The sequence below is a fragment of the Daktulosphaira vitifoliae genome, unplaced genomic scaffold (genome assembly GCF_025091365.1).
Source record: "Daktulosphaira vitifoliae isolate Bord-2020 unplaced genomic scaffold, ASM2509136v1 Scaffold_5, whole genome shotgun sequence".
Lineage (NCBI taxonomy): Eukaryota > Metazoa > Arthropoda > Insecta > Hemiptera > Phylloxeridae > Daktulosphaira > Daktulosphaira vitifoliae.
The window spans coordinates 28,973,473-28,996,134 of record NW_026099576.1 but is presented as its reverse complement, the minus strand read 5'-3'; the positions used below and the strand labels follow the sequence as shown (position 1 = coordinate 28,996,134).

The window sequence follows — 22,662 nt, the reverse complement described above, 5'->3', positions numbered from 1 at the left end:
ACGCGGTTCCTATGAAAAATCTGTCGGTAATGTACATAAAATAAATTACATTTTCCTTTCCAATAAACACGTACAATAGATACGGGTCTGTTTCAGATATTTTTATAAAAAAACAATAGCTCGGCAAAATAAAAAGCATCAACCCTTCTTTTTCGGTACCACCCGGGCGGCTACTCCGCCCATTTTTCTTTTTTTTTTTTCAATAATAACCAGACATGAACACATGGTGTTTTGCACTGAGATTATACCGAATAAACCCATTATTACATAATGCGTTGGTACATGTGTGGTTTCGTCAAATGTTCCCTTTTTCGGAGCTTGACGAAGATTTTGCAAATGCTAAGGGCTCGTCAAATACTTAAAACGTTTGAGGTACACTACGTCTGACGGCGGGCGATGGCCTCGGCATTTTTAGTCGAGAGATATTATTATCAGTCACACTCGAACACACCTAAGCCGATTATTGTTATTATGATGGTGTACTATTTTAAAGAGGGTTCAAGTAGTTGTATACAATACATAATACGAGCAACGACAAGGGGGACAAAAAACAATTAAAAACCTACCTCCTGTCAACGCCTTCGGAAAAATAATAACTAATAGTTATAAATTGGTGATTTATGATTGTTGAAAAAACTATTTAAGTGTAACTATGCACTTAGTGGGTATTTCCATTATCTTTTATTTTCATCTTCGACATCTAGTCATAATTTTCAACAACAATATGAAATTACATCAAATATTTTATGAATTTGTTGCTATCTCGTCTGGGTCGTATAGTTATCATTAAGTATTAACTTATAACAACTTTAACGAATTTCACATTTGACGCACTAAGAAATTTCACTATTTTATTATACAGGGTGGCCCACCACTCACTGACAACTTAAATAACTTTTGATCCAGTTAATATTTTTAGTTGATTTTTTTTTTAAGTAATAGTTAGACGTTAGGTCTATAGCTATATCTCAATAATTAATTTTTTTACATTTTATTAAAAATATTAATTATTTTTAAATTTTAAATAAAAAGTAAAAAAAAAACTAAGATAGCTATTTTGTAGAGTAGAATTTAAGAAAAATTTTAGTAAAAAAGTATCTTATTAATATTCAGTAGTAAATATTCTGTAGCGTTTTAAGTTTGTGAAATTTTGAATTTTCATGTACTATTTTACGGTATTAAACATTGAAATACGTATTGAGAAAAGGACAGAAGAAAACGCTATCTTTTCAATATACTTTTGAATGAGAGTGATAAGTAATAATTGCCTTATCTAATTTCTTATCATGGTATTTATGCCAAGTTTGTAATGTATACACACTATCATCATATGTATACACAGTAATCATGAAAAGATAGCGTTTTCTTCTGTCCTTTTCTCAATACGTATTTCAATGTTTATAACCGTAAAATAGTACATGAAAATTCAACTGTTTACGAACTTCAAAACGCTATAGAATATTTACTACTGAATATTAATAAGATATTTTTTTACTAAAATTTTTCTTAAATTCTACTCTACAAAATAGCTATCTTAGATTTTTTTTTTACATTTTATTTAAAATTTAAAAATAATTAATATTTTTAATAAAATGTAAAAAAATTAATTATTGAGATATAACTATAGACCTAACGTCTAACTATTATTTAAAAAAAAAATCAACTAAAAATATTAACTGGATCAAAAGTTATTTAAGTTGTCAGTGAGTGGTGGGCCACTCTGTATATTCTTGTCGTATTTATACAAAAAAAAAAAAAAAAACTATTCAATTCATTACACTTTACTTTTACCCAAGTAATGAGTATTCCAGTAATAATTAAGCCTTGATTAAAATTTCAGTATTCATAAATATTTCGAAATATTATTAAATTTAAGCACTTGGACTTTATTTCATAAATGCAATATGGAGAGTATTAATCAAAGGCAATAATAAATATTCATAAATTATCGTGTATGTTATATATTTTGTAAGTCCATATCTCATATCGCTTCAATTCACTCTATGAATTTCAGTATTTTAATTAAACACTTTTTCTGGCGTGTGTGTATTATCATAAAAAACTCGATTTTCAATCTCTCGAAAAACTCAAGAGATCACACGGAAAAAGAAAATATTTTTAACTAACCTATAAACAATAGACTCGATGCTTTTGCGACATGCTGTCGTAGACTCCCATAGATAATTGGAAATTTTTGAAAAACGTCTATAATCAGATTATCCGAGTAAGGCTATTAATCATATTATTATAATCTGACTGGAAATATATAAAGGACTTGGGGGAGGTGAAGAGCACTTTAAAATGATAATGCAGCGTTTTACGGTCGGGCCACGAAACCGAGTGCTGCTGAAACAATTGTTAAAAATTAAAACTGTTTGACATCTTCATAAATATCCAAGCCATCATTTACCAACTATTGATTTTAAACTACGAGTACACAATAACGTTGCCGGCGGCAAAAAGTAAGTTCTTGAGAGACTGGCCATATATTCGATGAAACTTGAAACCAAACTTTTCGAAACCGTTCTAAATGAAACACTGACAAATTACAACGTGGTCAGTGTACGAAAATTAAGCTCGCACGGGGCTTTTATTCTTCTCCTGTTTGCCGGGTGACTAATTTATCAAAATTTCTCAACCGAAAGCCGTCCCTTAGTTTACCTCTAGTGTACAGGGAGACTACGTAATTCGATTTGGACTTTAGCTGTCCGTAACTGGTAACTTCTACCGCATGGCCGGACTATAATACAAGACGCGCACTTAGGGTGTGCTGCCGCAGCAGATGCGTGTAAATCCTTTGCGAGAATAGCCGGCTCATGTCACCAGTGACACGGCGAAACGAACGTTAAAAATGAACTGTGCACTGGGAGACGGACAAAGGTCGACTTTAAACACCCTCGGTAGGCAACAGTAATTATATTGACTTCCGAAAAATTTAATCATCCAGTCTGACGTTAAACGCTTTGTATGTAATTCGATGTAACGATTCAAAAACAAACATGCCAAGAACAAAATAATTAAATGTCATGCAATAGTTAAGTTTTAATTGTCTGCTTAAGAGTAACGATTTTTAATATTCAAATGAAGATTGTTATGTATAATTTTTAGGACCATTACTAATGGAATTCATTTACCCGAAAATGTACACGATCAAAAAATGTCGACTTGACCGGAAGGATTACCAAATTAATCTATCTATTGATATTAATAGACACCGAATCACTTTACGCAGACTACTTAAAACATAATGCTCCTCGGACAAGTCAGTGTATGAAAATAGATTTACTGCACCTCAAGCTAGCAGAAATTATTTTTACATCATGTTTTGCATAATAAAATATGAACATTCCGACTCAGATGATGAGATATGCGTGACAGAAGCAAAAACGCACTATATTTTGTCACGTTGCACCAAATAGACTACTAAGATGTAACGCTAAGACATTTAACACTCGCTAAAAGTATATATATATACCAACTGAAGTAAATTTCAATGATAATCTAAAAATGAAAGCTCAGAAGAGAGAATAACTAAATGTTCGTGTAAATTAATGGTAACGATAAAGTAAATAAATAGAGAAATATTATTTTCAAGGTTAATATATAAAAGCAACATAATTTGTTAATATAGAATCGGTCAACATAATCAGACTTAATAGAGTAACACGCTTACTACAGTTTAAAAAATAAGCCGTCATAAGTTACACATCGATTTCAATAATTTTGAAACTAATTCAATAGCAAACCCCAAATACAAATTAAACCTTTTATTCGCTCTTAAATATTGCAATCTTTTAATTTGTAAAATTAAAATAAAATATATTAGTCAAATTAATTGATTCAATCTATTAATAATACGTATAATTTACATTAATTCACTAATAACAAAATAGTACACAAAATGCATATTCTACGTAACCCATTAATGCACTTGTAACGATTAAACACAGACGTGGGTCAATCGTACATGTCATCTCACACATAATCGAATATAGTTACACATTATGCGTTAATTGAAAAGAGCAAATATTAATAAATTATTCGATGAGTGACTCAACACGGCATTTTGTTTTTAATAAATCACTATTAAACTGTGTTTCAATGTATTAAATTTATATCATCATTGGAAGCCTTTGCTGTTAATACCTTTTTGGAATACAGTAAATTTAAGATAGATATCAATCGTTTAATAGGGTTGCACAAGTACACCATTTTGCGATGTGTTTGTGTAAAAGCCACTGTGTAACCGAATTACTTGATTGACTGCAATTTAAAGATTCACAGTCACGCGACAATCCAAGTCATTTCCACGAAACTCCCGTTCAATTATATTACACGAATCGGATCATCGTGAAATTACAGTGCAACAAAAATGACACTCCACTTACTACGACTATGGTGTGTTTTGCAGTTGACCAACATTGACAATCAAAAGCCCGTTCAATTATAATAACAAATAGAACGGGCGCGATATTTTCGCCGGACGAAAACACTTAGAAAAGCCCAACGGTTTAGTACCTGGAAAACGGCATTTGCCGACATACGTGTACTGAGTAATGCCAACGAGTAAATTGTTATTGTGGGACATAATAGAACGGTAGAGATCTTAGGGTGTTTCCCGGCGTCCGGTATCATAACGTTTCGCCCTCGTACGAGTCGGATAAAAAAAAAACAAAAACTGAGAGCGTAACAAAACGTTCGGTCCGACAACAACGGGGGGGGGGGGGGGGGGAAAGGGAGAAAGAAAAATATTATTACACTACTTAAAAAGCTTTCTGGAATTGCAACTGGGACCACCGTTTTCCTTAATCTCAAACCCTCGGGTATTATTTTTGGTGCTTTTAATTTTATCGCCACGGCAAACGATGGAGCAGCCGGTCCATGACGACTTTGGCGTGCAAATGTACTCTCGTTTTCTTGGCAAAACAAATTTTTACGACATCGCCGGCGATAAACACCCTCGCCCCCTCAAATTGCGATCGCGGGGTACACGCATCCGGCCGGCACCGAGCAAAACGCAGTTCGCAACAACTCATCGGCCTGTTGTTTAATGCTCTGACGCAGCCTTTGCCGTTTCACGTTTAAGAGCGGCATAAAAGCTTTGGCGCGGCTAACGAGGATTTTGATAGACATGTGCCCGTCCCCGGAGATTAACCCCAACGGAGCTCGTTTTATTAAATCGACCTTAAATGGTAGTGGCCACCATCATTAATATGCGTGTGATAGTCGGGTTTGAACGGTCTTAAAAAATTTAATACGTCTAACACATGTTACAAATGGTCCTGTGTTTCGAGGTGAATAATTTGCGCCGTCAAGTCGCAATAAAACAGAATTTAGCCGTCAAAAGTTGAAACCGAACACGTTATCAAGCGCCGAAGACACAACAGTTATAGAGTACATCGTTCCTATGTGCCACTCGTGTTTTTAATAATTATTTTAAAAACGTGATCCGTTTGAATATGAACAAATGTTCAAAAAATAAACAATGACAAAGTACGGTCGATGGTTGTCGGTGGATTTTTTTCTTATTAAAAACGCCCTAAATTTGTTCATCCATCATGTTTTTCAATTAAAAACGAGGTTCGCGCGTTTCTCCCGTGAAAATTATACTCGCCAAATTATTCATAATATCCACACCACCGGCAGCAATAATAATAATTATAATATATCGTCTCGCTACTATAAGTGAATATGAATTATGATAGCGGCCCGAGGAATTTTAATATTGTTATTATTGTCGTCATTATTGAACGCGGCGGGGGCGTAAGATGCCTTAGGTATTTTGTTGCATTTTAATACAAGCGGGTGGTACTTTGGCGAACGTTTTTTTTAGCAATTGCTAATTCCGGTCGATTACATCCAATATCTTTTCTGGGGCAATTTCGAACTATTTTCCTGGTCATCAGAAAAAAAATTAGGTTCAAGAATGCGCGAGTGACCAAATACTAAAACAATGATCATAAACTTTAACGTTTTGTTCTTTTTTTATCCGTTTTTTTGTAAGAGTTTTATTTGTTGGAATTAATCGTTTCCGAATTTCGACGAATCATTGCTTACGGGTCCTTTTTTTATTATTATTATTATTATTATACCAGTTTCATATTGATCGAACGCCGGGCAAGATGCGAGCAGTATTGCAATTAATTTAGTTGCCGAACAAAAGTTTACTAATCCTGTTTTACGATTCTTTGCTTTTTGTACCTTCTCGACGATAACTAACCAATCGATAATTATTATTCAACTAATAAATACATTATCTATAAACGAGAAAGAATTAAAATATAACTTAAGCCTGGGCTTAAATAATCGGCTCTGAGATTAAACTATTCGCACGAAATTCAACTTATTATTGCGTTGCTTTGAAATCCTACGGCGATTCTTATGCTACAATTCCATTGTTTTTAAATCAATACCCGTTTTTCTTTAATTTAATTCGTTTTTCATTAATTTTTTTCATCGCCCGACACCTTTGAAGGAAACGGCGACAAACGCACGTGCATAATTTAATGACCGAGTTGTTCTCTTATTTACTTCTTCAATGTAATAAGTTTTCCAGAATATTAATTTTAAAACCGTGAACTTTTGCATACAGTGTGGATTAATAAATACACGCGGTAAGAGAATTATGAAAATTCTTAACAAAGTTAAATGCAAAATAAAACACAATGCCGTTGTAAGTTTTAACCAAAAGACTAATTACTAGAGTTGGACTCGTTCAAATGAAACTACGACTGTTTCGGGGCACTGTAGAAAGTACAATTTAACTATGACAGTAAAATATTACGAAGCATAATTTTGTGCTAATATTTTTTTATCAATTTCATTAAAAAAAAAAATAACGTTTTCGTCGCTCGTTATTATGCATTTCAAATATCTGCCATAAAAATTATGATTAATGATCGCATTTCGTGCATCCGTAAAAACTTTTCGAATATCTAAATCTTGTTGGAATAATGTCATCGAGTACACTGGAATTGAACTTCTGAGGCTCGATTAGGAGGTGGGGTTGCCGAAATCGGTACATTTGACAGTGTACGGCTTTAGCATTTGAGATTGCCTACAATGAGCGCGTATGCAACCGTATCTCGAGGGATGGGCTCAGGTGGTAATCATCAAATTGACTCAAGTACAAGTACGTGTAAGCACCCCGAAAACGTCCCTGGACTGCGACAAAAACCGTACAAGTAAACTCGAACGCTTTTCGCTAATTGCTTTTGTTCCTAAGCTCGAAAAAACGTATTGTTAAAAAAATAACATAAACTTTCGTACACGCTGAAAATCCAATTAAAATACTTATTTCTCGGTTCAAACATTTTACACGCGCCTGGATATAGCAAAAAAAAAAAAAAATTATGTTAATTACAATTCAATTCGTTATAAAAATTTCCCATTTCGTTAAACCTTTAACCGCTTGTCGTCGTTAATTTTATTTAGTTTTTAATGTCTCGTGCTCAACAGCAACACAAAAGGCTATGGAAAATCGACAATTTGATATTTAATTACAACGGGAGATAATCGTTTATCTCGAATTTTACCTGAAATTTTCCGGGCCCGTGAACGGGTAAGTCCTGAACACTGTGCTGCGGTTGAGGTTTGATTAGAGAAACACAATATTGAAATGTCAGCGAGCGGTTCAAGAAAAAAACAACCGCAATTGTGGCGCGCACTCGGATAAGTTCGAAACGCAGACGGACAAAGGCGTGTTGGGCGCGTGCGACGCTAAAAGCTCGACCGGATTGACTACCACTCGGCGTTGTGGTGTGCGTGTATATGTGTACGATAACTGTGGCAGCGAAGGGAGCCCGTTTCCCAAAGTCGCCAGCGGCACCACCACCGCAGAGCAGTCTCGCTAGCGCGCGCATACACACACACACACTCTCCGTAATCAGACAACCGACGATGCTCTTGTCCCTCTTACTGTGGGGAAGCCGCCGCCGCCGCCACATCCTCTCCTCGTTCAAAACTTGCCCTCGCCGCTCCGTTGTTGCATAGTAAAATAAAAACAACGACCGCCGGCACGTTGCGGTGACAGCTACGGCCAATGCTAGAAATTGTTTATTTTTTTAAATATAATTTTTTTTAATATACTAAAACTATTAACTACAATTGATGTTTACGCTAGTGTCATATACTTATCGCCAACGATTCTGTCAAGAAAATCAAATCTCTCGAGCATAAACGAATGACATGCGAAAATCGATTGACGAATTTGACTTGCTGCAAGTAAGTACAATTTTCTGTTTTCACGGTATAAATACTTTCGATTTTAACATCTACTTCAGCATAGTTTTCCAATTATATTTCTTTAATATATTTTCCGATGAGATGTTTAAAAGCTCATTGAAGCATTTTCAATCGACAATTTCATATATATTTTATTTTAACCGAGTAAAAATCAACAAAACATAAACTTTGGCTGACAATAAGTCTATGGTTAACTTTTGGTAATTTTACTACTGTTATGATGTTAGTAACTAAAAAAATCTAAATTATATTTTAAATAAAAACCTAAAAAAATAACTATCAAATAATTCGTAGAGCTATTGGGTTTTTATAAATACTACAAATAAATTTTCACTTTTAATTAAAAAACTGTGATAAATTTCAAAATTAATTTGTATTAGGACAAAAAGAATCGATTTTTTCCAACACCGCAGTTAAGGATAAAAACATAATAGAAATGTCTTACGTTATTATTATTTGACTTTTCTTTTCACGGACGAAGCATTGTCTCTATTTTCTATTTGAGAAATACATTACATTATCTACCATTGTCAATGTCAGTTTTGATTGAGATTTATTTTTCTTATGGTTTTTTTAACGCAACGAGTAAAAATAAAAATTCAAGATTATCTACTAGAAATGAAAAAAAGAATTTTACACTGAAACCGATCGAATACACTTGCATTTTACTCGAAATGGATATGCATTTCAAGCACGGGCACACCGAGAAGAGCTGATAATTTATTACTTTTATACTTATTTTAGACAGGAAGTAAATATATGATGACGTTTTAGTGGAATATATGTAGAGCATTTTATGTGAGAACTATAAAAATGTACTTTTCATACTATTGGTAGTAAAAAGGTAAATCTTATAAAACATTGAATTCAATATTGTAAAAATATCGTAATGACACGAGTTGCTCATTTAAAAAGATTTCAGTTCATTTTAAAGACGACATTTTTCCAACCACTTTTCTAGATTTTCAAGCGAATCGTTTTATACATTTAAAAATAATAGTTTACAATAATAGATTGTTACAAATTCCTACTTAGGATAATTGAAACGCCTAAACAAAAACCATTATTTTACTTAATTGTTAAATAAAAGTTTTACATTGTTAGCCTGGCATTAAGCTATTGCAAGTGTTCCCGAGTAAACTTATTCCATAAAATTTATTGGTTAACAGGAAAATATGATTTAGTTAAAAAAAAAGTGTTTTATAAAATAAACGTAAAAAAAAATTACATAGAAAGAAAGTATTAAAAAAAAAAAAAAAACTATTATAATAACCGTTTTTTAGTCTTTCACACTGAATACTGAACTGACATATTTTTTAAATTAAAATTCTCTTCAAATTACTACACCGACTTGATTTTAATTCGTATTATTAAAATTTGTAATAATTCAAAGATATACTCATTTTTACTCTGATTAAAGTACAGTAAAATATTTTACATTATCTTTTTTTTTTCTTTGGACTTTTGAACACGCATAATCGTAAGAAAACTTTTTTGATTACATCTGATTATAAGCTTATTTCTGTTCATACGACATTTCATCCGACAAGACACTTTTCAAACGATCATTACCCGGGTTTCGTTCTAAAAATGCTTTGGTCTTTTATCCCTGTACCTACATAGAAAATAAGAAAACTACAACCGTTACGGAATTACTTCACATGCCCATTTATTCAATTGTACAATAAGTTGTAACAACGAGATATTACATTGGTACTTCGTTTTCTTTCTAGTTAAAATCACGTCTCCAGCTGCGGTTGTATGCTGTACATTTTTTTAAGTATTATCCAAACAACAATGCTTTTCTCAGCTTGATAAAACACAGTGTCCTTACCGGAGGCTAAGAAAATTGTTTATATTTCATGCAACGTAAACATCTGGTGTACCTAAATTTTTTTCGTTTTTTCTGTTACATTTATGAACGTAAAATATATTTCATTTATTACTGATTTTATCTAGCCTAATCAATATCTAAGAAAACCTATAGTTTCAAATTATTTAATTTAAGTTATTTATTTACGAACAAGATGAAGTATGATGTTTATTTTCGTATAATCATCAGGACAATATTTGGTTTATAAATAATGTTTAGATACCTGATATTATTAGCATTCCTTCAGTGAATAAGAAAATCTCAAAATATGAATATTTTAATAATTCAATTACATGATATTCGATATGTTAATTTAGAGGGATATTCTTCAGAAGAAAATAGATAATTTTGAATTAAGAGTTCTATACTATTCTGATGAAATATAATTTTTATATCAACATTGCGCCACAGCGGTGCTTTAATAAGTAAAAAGTTTCAATTTTATTTCAAATGAAACTGGATATTTCAGTTGACGTCGCTATTTAATGACATGAAATATTTTGTTGTATTTTCCATAATAATACAAATTTATTATTGAGATTTTTTATTATAGAATTGATTTATCTTCTTTTTCCTTTTTTTAATTCATGACTTTTTTCAATCTAAATATTTTGCACGAGAAACAGAAAATTGTATGAAAGAGGCGAGACAAGTGGACGCTTGAGGATAGATGATCTTCTTGGGTTTGAAAAAATATAGTGAAGATTGCGATTTTTTTATGAAAATATTTAAAACATATTAATCAAATAATGACAAATATTTAAAAAATAATTTTTATAAACTTGAACACTTATGTTCGTCGTAAATTTCATTTCTAAATTATTCGCAAAAACTATATAATATTGTTGTTTTACAACGTAAAGTTTTAACTTGAGCGTAAATAAATACAAATAAAAAAATTTATACATTTGAAATCAAATATCACTAATAAAAAGTCTTTGAAATTTCAAGTCTTATTCGAATTAAAGGAGCGCTACTAGGAAACGTTTTTAAATAAAAATGAAATGAGAAAAATTGGTTTTTTCGTTATTTTTACACATTAAAGCATAAAATTGTCAACTTGCCCCACCCTCCCCTACTGTTGTGTAAATTATATAAGTCCTTCATATATAGTTGCGTGAACACGTGTGTACACTTAAGTATTATTACTCGTGTCAATGTGAAAAAAAATGAACAACCTAAGGAAATTGATGTTCAAAATAAAACGATAAGTCAATTTTCTTACAATAATTGTTAAAATAATGATACATTTTTTTTTCTAAAATATTTTTTAGATATGTAATATTTTTAATGACATGTAAGAAATGTATGGGCTCTTCTTATATCTGCATGAGTCAGAATTGCGATAAAAGGAAAAAGCTGTTTGCTACACATCATTTAGGCGAATATGTAGAAACCGCTGAACTACATAATTTATACTTTGCAATTTTTCTTTTGTAATTCTCTGTGAATGTCCTTAAACTTAGGAAGAGGGAGGAAAGGAAAAGCTGTCGTGTTATCTATATGTAAGTCGTATTTCATTTGCACTGTAGCTAAATGTCACAACAGAAACTCAAGTTTTGGATCTTATTATTATCAGCTTCCATAAAAGAAACAAAATTACTAACAAGTTCGTCTCTTGTCGAGGCTCTTATGCAAACAAATTTCAAATACTTTTTATTATTCTTAAGAATTGAATGCAATAAAATGCTCAGGGATAAAGAATAATTACTAATTATAACAACATAAACATGTGTAGAAGTGCTATAAATTTATTACTGTTAAAATATCAATTTTTAATGATATTTTATCAAAACAATTAAATTTTGCTGTTTAAACATTATATACTAAATTTATTTTTCTTAGGTGATATTCATTCACATTTATATATAGAAGTTCAATAAGTAGAGAAATGTATTTTTATTGTTTTCGTCGTTTACAAAAATTGACCTGTTTCCTTACTTTTTGAACACCCCATAAACACATATAAACGTTGTACATAAATATTTCTTGAAATTTTATGAATAAATTAGACAACAACAAGAACTATAAAGCATAATTTCACATAGGCAAGTGCACAAATTTAAGATGACATTTCATATCATTGCGTCCACTACCTTTCATCAACCGCCTTTCCATTAAAAATAAATATTTATTTTGAAATTAATATATTATTCACAAAACAAAGTTGAATTTTTAAAGAGACATTATGAAAGAGAAAGGTCTTTTTATTTAAAAAAAATACTTAACATTTTTTTTTTCAGAAACTGTGTTATTCTATACTTCGATGATAAGTTTACCCTTCTCACACTTTTTATGCGTTCTGTATACAGATGAAAAGACAACAAATAGGTCATATCTATGCGGACACTAAACGTGCTAAATAGGGATCTTTTGACTTCAAACGCACCTTAGAGACACAAAAGAGGGTGACGTTTAAAGGAAACGAGTTTCAGTGATAACGCCTAAGCTAAAGTGTATTACAAACAGAGAAAAAAATAAAATAATGTCCTTGCTGTGTAACATGCGTCTGTTTACTTTTTGACAAAAAGACAAAACCCATTACTTGGGTTCTTGTAGGTTTAAAAAAAATATGATTTTCCATGATCTCCAACCTTGAATTTCTTAAAAAAAACCCAAAATAAGCATTTACTATCCTTCAAATAAGAAAAATGCGTTTAATATAGCTAAAGTTTTTTCACTAAGGTTAATTTTTTATTGTTTTGAACACATCAGTCAATAAATAGACATTAAAATGACAAAACATTACAATTATTATTTCATCTCCAAACTCTAAATGCAGTCGTTTGCAATAATGGCACAATGAACTTTCATCAATTTACTAGCAATTTATGTGTTTTACTTGGCGTAGCTTACTCATATAAATCACTAAAAGGTAAACATGGTGCACAACTGGTGGAATGGACTCCTAAAAACTACACTTAAGGGAACAACGAATCACACATTCGTGGCTTTCCGAAAGTAACAGCTTAACACTATAAAGAAACGATAACGCTTTTATCTGATGGGACGTGGAAAAGTAGTAAATCGAAACATTATACTCATACCGACAGTGAATTACGTCTTTTTTGAAATCGGGTAGACTAGGAAAAAGCAAAAAGAACACTGAAAATCTCAAAACCTTTTTCGAACAAAAATATTTCCTGAATTCAAGTCATATTTATAGACTTAAAACAATATTTAACCTTTGTACGATTGAAATTTCAGTAATTCCATATCAAATATTATATTTTGAAGCCATAAAATGTACATCCCGGAAATGTGCATAAATTATGACGATAATAAATATAATAACTGCCATAGTGAGATTTGAGGTTAGTATTACGGTTGAATGATTAGTGTTATCACAAAATGGCCGCACAACACTAAGAAACTTTAGCTAATTAAAACAATGCATTTATGTAGCACAGGAGATTTTTAACGCTTTCTTATCGCGTCGTAATTGAAGTTGTGAGTAGGTGTTGTGAAAATGCGCAATTATTACTGAAATGAAGTCGGTTGAATAGATTTGATAAACTGCGATTAAAAGGATACAATTTTATCTCGTCTCAGCGTTAATCTAATTGGACACCGCTGCAATTTCTAATTCATAGAAACAAAACTACCAAGCTTTGTGTTACACTCTGCAAGTTAAAGAGTTTACCGTGTTTATATATAGTATCTTAAGTTGACTAGATAATGCGACGAGTTTCAACTACTACCATGGAAACTGAAAACATTTTCAGACTACCGGTTTTATATTATACATAATAATGTACTGCGTATAATTTCTAGATAAACTCACGTGTTTAACTATCAAAATTAATTTTGCCGGTTAATCATTAGAACTAACCGACCGAATAACGTTTCGTGGGAAAACTGTATGCCGTGTTACCAGTCGTACTCATTAGTAAACTTATAATATTCAGTCTCGATTTCAAGGGAATAAACATGCTTTTAAATTTTAGCTCATGCAGAAATAAATCATGTATAATTCAGGTGATTTATAAAAGTCAACATTTCCTCTTTCTTTTTTTTTTTATTTAAAAGATAACCGTGCAAATAGCTATTTATATAAACGAGCATTTCAAATTTCAAACAATAAACTTGTGTTTAAAAAATATAAACCCATAATAATAATAAAATAAAACGACGAAGTAATTTGCCCAAAAAAAATTTAACAACACAAAACAATTATCTAAAGATATAAATTATACGTTTCACCTTTACGTTCCAGTATGTAAAAGAGCGAATAAAGTAAAAGGACGACACAATAGAGTTAAACTCATCAACTAACGGGTTTCTCTTATAATTATATATATTTTTTTCTATTTTTGTTTGAACAATAAAGCAAGTCATAGATCATTTTCGTACATAATTTTATAAATTTAAATTTAACGTTAATTTAAATAATAATAAAACTTAAAATTAAAGGGATCCCTGAAATATTTTAAGTGTAGGAATTAATTTGTCCAGTATTGGAGTCTTGATAAATATTTATTAGAAATTATTTAAAAATAAACATTTTTATATGAATATAATTCCAAATAGCTAGTATTTTATTTTACTCGGTTGATTTTATCCTTTGAAGTATTATTATTTACACTGAAATAATATAAATATCAATATTCTGGTAGTACGTATCATTTATGTTAAACGTTTGGAACCATTATCATATAATAAGTTAATGGCTTAAATACAATCTTCCAAATTGTGTTAGTAGCTTGGGAATAATCTGTTACGATTTTAGACACAATATCTGATAACTATACACCTACAACTTTCCATAGAACATTAATAACGTACTTGCAGGAAATCGCTTCTATAAATGAGCCAGCTAAACAATGGTGTATAAAATACCTCTGATAGTAATTGGAGTTTCTACTTTTGTAATTTATATACCCATATCCTTAAAACGATTTCATTATTAAGAATATTTTCGTAAGAATATGATTACATTTTCAAATCACATTAAGTATTATTACATTTATTTCATTCTGATTCTTTTAATGTTAGCCACTAGATTTGTTTAAAAATAATTATTATGTCAAAAAATGTATTTTTAGTTCAACATGTATTTCTTCGTTTATCAATCATTAAATACAGAGTATATCACAGGAATAGGGCCAAAAACAGAATAACAAAACATTTACTCGATTCTCGTGATCCACTCTGCACTTCATAACTTTATAACTTGTATAATTTTCAGCTATAATTTTTTAATGGTATGTTTAAAATTTAATTAGCTTATATATTAAAAATTATTAAAGTAAGAAAATTATTGATTGATAATAACTTTTTAACCAGTATTTCGAAACGTATTCATATCTGTAAAGAATAATTGATTTAACGTTAGCCAATATATTTCTTCTGAAATGATAACGATTTTGAGAAATATTTTTGGTTTTGTTTAGTATTATTTATTTTTTGATTTTTATGTGGTTAAATATATTTAAGACCATTAATTATTCCTTATAAACTTTATTTTTTTAAGTAAAAATATATAATTTTTATTAATTTAAATATTATAAAATGATCCAACTAATAAAATATGTATGTAGCCATTTAAACAAATAAAGTTGATACTCTTATAAGTGATAAGGGACAAACTTAAAAAATATTTAACCCCTTATAATTTGAGAAATAAATAGTACTATATAAAGCGAAAAATTCTTCTAAGTAATATTATTTTAGAAAAAATTAATAGTTAACGATGAATCACTCACTCTACCGTATGGAAGAAGCATAGCGAATTATGCCGGATGATAAACATTGTTAAAACCCAGTTGTTAAACCATATCTATATTTAGAAATTTAATTTACGTCAAAAATACTGGTTCAAATATTGTTAACGTTTATTTCCTTTAGATAATTTTCTAATGTATGAGTTACTTAAATATTCATTATGGCAATTTATAAAACAAGTTGACATCCTTAAAGGCATACAATTTTTATAGTCTGTATAAAGAAGGAAAAAATACCTGGAGTACACGCGCCTACCCAAATACGTCTCTGTTGATAAATCAAAATATTTCGATATTTAATTAAAAAAATTCAGAAAAAATTTCCTCATTAAGTTATTATTTTAAAAGAAATTGAGTGATAATGCTTAAAATGTCATCCTGTAAAAGTTTTTAAAACAAAAATTTACTCATTTATATTTTAGTTATTGGAATTTACATTACCTAGTAGTAAATTATATTATTTACACACAAAAGTAAAATATTGCTTTTGATATTTCCTCAATTTCAATTTTATGAAATTAATGATTTTTTTATTTAGAAAGAATATAGCTCTGGGTAGTTTTATGAACCCATTTACTTTAAATGAAATTACTTTAATTTCAAACTTTTCAGTAAATAAACTATTTTATTAAATAAAATAAGGAATCAGAAAACAAAAATCTGAATTCTCAATCAAACTATACCTTCATCTTACCATAAATTTCACATATATAGCCAAGCCAGCTAAAAAATCTGTCGTTTTCTTAGTTATATATGATTTGTGTTACTGTGTGCTAAATACAATAACTTACTGAATTATTATATATATGGTTAAAAACAAATTAATTATTTTACAAAGGAAAAATAACCAATGATTGAATTCACATAGATATTTCCATTTAAGCTATACATTTTTTCTAGGAAGTGTCAAGTTTTATTTATTGATTACAAAGTAAAATGATTTTATGATAAATTTAAGTTTGTAATTTCAACCCATAAAATGTCAGGATTAGTAAAATCAAGAAATTGTATTTTTCTTTTTTGTTAGTTCTACAGAGATTTATATTTTTACTATTTATTTTGGTAAAAAAATAATCATTTTAGTTTTTTGCTGTAATAACTATTTGCGTATAATTGTACAAAAATTGTCTTCCGATTTAGATGTGTTAAAGTTACGACAATGACTTTTTTATGGAAAAAATACAGCCTGAACATAATATAGTACCAACGTTTTTTTTACTATAAAGTTAAAATAGTTGTACTAGATATTTACAGTTATTACTTCCTTCCGTCTAAAAACTCATCAGCTATGTCCGATACTCTATACTTAAGCAAGACAATTTTAAGCAACAAGGCATAAACTTACCCTCCAAACAGTGCTGGCAGTTAAATAATTAAAGTATAGACAAAAAACAATGAAAATTGTAGACTTCATGCATATTAATTATTCAACTGAATTAGCTTTTTAATTAACTTGTTTGAATTTGTCGACTTTTTGTTGATTATTTACAGTTATCGTCTACTCGTCTACAAAAATCTCTCATTCATTATTTAACTTCAATTATATTTATTTTTATATTCTTAAATTTTTATTTACTAACATTTATGTTAGTTAATACAAAAATAAAACATATTTATATATTAAAAAATTAAAGGTAATATTAAAAATAAAGTGTTAATACATATTTCATCATATTCGAACTTTGACGTTTTATTTCAAATAATATTCATGATTTATATGTAATTGTAGAACTTTGACATCTAATTATCATAATTAGAAGTTGTTGAATTATAGACACTAAGGATTTCTCTTATGAAACACATTTCGAAGTTCCTTACAATATTACAGGGTTATTCTGTTATAACCAAAATAAAAGTGTTGTGAAGTCAGTTCGCTTAGATAAAGATTTCTATCAGGGCGTAGAGTTCGAGGGTTCAGAAACAAAAAATCAAGTAGATATAAATAGAAACAATTGATGGTTCTCTCCTTTGAAGTACATTAAATTATTTACTTTCGTTAAAGAAAATAATTTTTGGTTCTAAAAATCCTTCAAAATATGTATATAGATAAATTCTTTTTCATTCTTTTAGGAATGAAATATTAATCTACCACATAAATGATAGTAAAAAAAAATTCGAATAATTTCTGTATTCTTTTTTATTTGACAACCGTTTAAGTTTTAAACTTGTTTGAACATATGGATTTAACATAAAAATTCATTTTTATTTTGGTTTTTATAATACCAGAGGCAACAATAAACTGTTAAATTATTTTTATGGTAGCTTTAAAGAAAAAATGTATGTAAACTTGTGAAAATAAGAACATGCATTTATTTATAGACAACAATATAATATTTTTATATAATGTATAATATCGAGTTGTACCTGTGAATAATGATTAGATATAAAATAATTAAATTATAATAAATAAACTAGTTAATAACTCTTATATTTAGCAACTAATATAAAATAAAATAAACTGTTTGTTATTTTAGTTGTATTTGCAATATGTTAATGCACGATAAATTTTTTTTGATTTTTTTTTAATGATAAGATCTCTGACATCTACTCAAATACTCATAGAATGAAAATCTTTTTTTTTAGCTTTGATGGGAAACTAATTCAGGTATTAATTTTACTATGATGTGTTTTTTTTTATTGGTTATTTTAGCTAAAGTAAATCGTTAAAATTAATTCAGTTCATATTTCAATTGTAGAATCTTTTAAACACCAATTGTTACCAGGAAAAGATTACTATTATTTCTATATCAGTTATCTATTACGATAAAAATTCAATAAAATATCGAGCTTTTCTGATAAATTTACTATAAATAGTAATTATAAAATTTCCAAACTGCATATTAATCTTAACAATACAATTTTTTTAATCTCATAATTTTTTTTATTTAATAATGAAAATTTCAAACTTGCAAATTGAGCTAAAAGTTATGGTAATAAATAGTTTTTTTTTTTACTATAAGCTTTCACAAAAATTAACTTTAAAGGATTAAAAAAATAGGTTAAATAAGTAATTTTCCTTATTTTTAACATATTAATAATCAAAATCAGTATTAATTTAAAACAATTTTTTTTTGTTCTTAATTATTTTTTTATATGTAAATACTTATTAAAACTTAGAAGTCATAGAAAAAGTCTAATTGCACACTTGAAAACATCGCAAAAAGTTGATTTAGAAAAATATATTTTTATTTCTGATGAAAATTCCTTGTAGTCCAGTGTAATAAACTTATAACTTTGTTGTAAAATTTTTTATTGAAAAGTATTGCATCATGCCCTTTAAATTTTTATACGCGTTAAAAGTAGAGAAATATACAACTACTTTATTATTTTTATAATATCTCCTTAAAAATTACGGAGATATTATAATTATTAAATTATTGAATATCAATTTCATACTAAATTTAATTACTATAATTATTATTTATTCATATATTATAATTATAAATCAAATAACTAATCGGGATAAAATTAAGGGAATAAGAGTTATTGTTGCTTTTGAAATAATCTACCAATTTCTTAAAATTAAACACAATCTAAAGATTTGCTTCAAAGCGGTTCTTATGATAGTGGTTTTAATCACTGTCAGATATCATCTATACTTGTCCAACTATGCTACCGTCCATTCTGGTCCGCGACCCCACTGTGATACCGTTTTTTTATACTTCTAGCTACATATTTTTTTTAAATTAAAAGCTATCATAATTTCATCACTTGTGCTATTTAAGGGTGCCAACTTAATTTATTCAGATATAAACATTTAATTTTGATATTTATAATTAATAAAGATTTCTTATTTTTCTTTTATAACTTTAGAACTTTTTATTATTTATACAATTAATGTTTAAATTTTATGACAGACAAATTATTTATTTGCTTGTAAGCAGTTAATAGATTATAAAGATTTTTGTTTATATATAAGATGTGCAATACAATATTAGATTTTAATTGTTGTAATACACAGTATTGAGCATTTTACAACATTTCATAGGACAGTTTCTTTTATGATTCTCAATAAAAATTTTCCTGAAACAATAACAATCATGATTATTAAAGCTCTGGAGAGCTTTTATAAGGTTTAAAGAATTCAGTTTCACGATAAAATGTACAAATGTTTTAATTTAAAAATGAAATACTTTAAAAAACACTTAATATTTATAGTAAGAACCTTATTTTTTAAATATTATGTAATCATAATTATCAAATATTAATATTTTAAAAAATTTTGAACAAGTTTAACTAAAATAGTTTTATCGTCATCATTAAAAATAAATGGAATGTCACCTTTTTTTAAAATTAGTTTTTTGGGGGTCTCAATCTCTTCTTCTATTTCATCTTCTTCATCGAAGATGTCTTCACATAATTTTTTAGCCATTTTCAATTTTGTATCATCGTCTACTCTTTGATCGAATAATGCAAAAGATAAACATTCTTCATTCAAATAATATAAATGATTTAAAAATTTTCTAATTGTAGCTTCAGAAATATCTTTATTCATTTTAGAATATTCATGCAATTTTCTTAAAAATCTGATGTCATTTAAAGGAGCCATTTCACTGTTTGAGGCAGTAAACCAGTTCACAGCGTAACATTTTATAATAAAGCAATTAAGTTCTGCGAGAGAATTTTCCTCAAGTTTAGTTAACTTAAACTGATTTCTAAATAAGAAAATTTTTAGGCCGTATATACCTTTAGCCATCCAACGTGCTAAATGGTATGCTCCTGGTTTTTTAAATTTTATTACTTCTGGAGGAACACCCCCCAAAAAAATAATAATTAAAATAAGAAATTCTTTATAATCATCTCGCGTAAACGATAAATTAAGTCTATCAAAACAAAACTTTAAAATTTCATCAATATCATTATTTAAAATATGTCGAACTCTAGCATGAGAAATTCCAGTAGAAAAATCAGTTTTTATAATGGTATCCCCTGATTTTTAAATTTTTTAAATAGCGGAATTTCAGGTCCTGACATGACGCTTACTTTACAAATCGTAAAAACTGTTGATAATATTATTTCGTATATATGATGAGGACAACCGAAAAATAATATATCTCGTTCAATTTTCCTTTCTAATTAGGAACAAGCACCATTAAATTTCCCAGTGTTAGATGCTGTTGTATCAAAAACAAACGCTTGAATATTATTTATCAATCCCCAGCTACCAATAACTTCATAAATAGCGGAGCATATTTCTAAACCAGTTCCAGCGGGTATTTCTGGTACTCCTAAAAGTTTGTCAACTGCATGGGACGTTGCAATTACTGCTAATCTATCGACTTTTTGTCCAATAATGTTACTTAATAATTTTGTGTCCCAATGTATTGTTACAACATTATTTTCTATACTTAAATAATTTGTTCTTACCTTTTCATAGTAAGTTCTTCGATAATCATCTCTTGCTTTACGGATAGATGTACGATTAATTATATAATCAGCTGAATCTAATGAAACTGCATCCAAAAAAGCTGTAAGTAAATGGACCGTATCTCTCTCACTTATTTTACACTTATCAAGTACTGCAGCTAATCGTGGTGTTAAAATTTCTTTACGAGCTCGTTTAGGTTTTACAACTGTATCAATTTCAGAATTTGGAATTTTTTCTTCATTTTCAAACTTCATTACTGACTCAAAATCATCAATTATACCGTCTCAAATATTTTGAATGTTTTTTTCTTCATTTAATTTTACATGAATATCGCATTCATCAAAATCTGAATAATGTATAATTTCTGTGAAATATAGTATTGATTTTTAGTTTTACTGTCTTAAGTTAAAAAATTAAAAATTATATGTTTTATTAATTTAATTGAGTTTACCAGTTGACGTAGACGGCGTATTTAAATACTTTTCACGCCTAGTGTTAATCTCTTCTTCACGAGTAAATTTTCGTTTTTCAATCCCACTTAGTTTTCTATCTACTCCCAACATTGAACCTGGACGTCCTTTTTCTCTTTGCTTATTTAAAAATAGCCTATCTTCTTCAATTTTAATCAATTCGAGTGCGTTTTGGTGGGCTATATCAAATAAATCATTGATTTTTTCTAAAAACATATTTTCTTTTTGTCTTAAATTTTCAGAAATTTTTTTGTCATTTTTTGTTAATGATCTCCATTCCTCATACAACTTTTTCAACTTGTCTTTACATTTATGAGGTTCTTGAGTCGGTATTCGAGCTTTCTTCCAAAATACTAAACATTCTTCTATAACTAGAGCAGCACTTTCGTTTAAATTTAATTTTGTAAATCTCATATTATACATTAAAACTTTTAAACAATCTCCTCTAGATGGTAATTTACTTCCCGTGATTTGATATGATGTTCCATATGGCCGATTATAAAATTTTTTTCACGAAGTGGCATTTTAATTAATTAAATAATAAAACCCCCGCAAAAAAAACTTAAAATAAAAATACTTTTACTGATTTACAAACAACTCTTAAACCTAACTAGACAACAATAAGTATGACTTCAAGAGAAATAATGTTCAATAAATGGTAATGATTCTATTTACAATTACTTTATTGGATCAAAAAAGTTCCATTTAGATAACGTTAGAGGTACACGGTAAATGTAAAATAAAAGAATCGAATATTGCACATGTATGATTATTATCGTACTTGGACAATTCAACGATTCCAGAGATTACTATTTTATGAGTCAGTATATGTGATAAAATAGACATTTATAAATTTTAACTTAAACTTAAAATTATGTGCATAATAATAACAAAAATTTTATTGTCGTTTATAAATAAGAAACCGTATTAAAAATATAACTATACAACACATTTTAATAAAGGCTATAAAAAAAAAAAAAAAAA

The 22,662-nt window shown here is 28.8% G+C and overlaps 2 protein-coding genes across 4 annotated transcripts in view; one reads left to right on the top strand and one right to left on the bottom strand.

Moving 5' to 3' along the window:
* The window catches only part of LOC126908689 (uncharacterized), a 107,484-nt gene extending 99,740 nt beyond the window's left edge, over positions 1–7,744 (bottom strand). For all 3 annotated transcript variants that reach the window (XM_050690989.1, XM_050690988.1, XM_050690987.1), the window contains exon 1: positions 7,536–7,744. The gene's annotated coding sequence lies outside the window, so the exon portion shown is untranslated. The remainder of the gene's footprint in view (positions 1–7,535) is intronic.
* A 148-nt stretch (positions 7,745–7,892) lies between these two features.
* Positions 7,893–22,662, top strand: part of LOC126908685 (uncharacterized protein MCAP_0864-like) — a 244,180-nt gene continuing 229,410 nt past the window's right edge. The window contains exon 1 of the mRNA XM_050690976.1: positions 7,893–8,223. Coding sequence (XP_050546933.1) covers positions 8,188–8,223 — 36 coding nt within the window. The 5' untranslated portion in view covers positions 7,893–8,187. The remainder of the gene's footprint in view (positions 8,224–22,662) is intronic.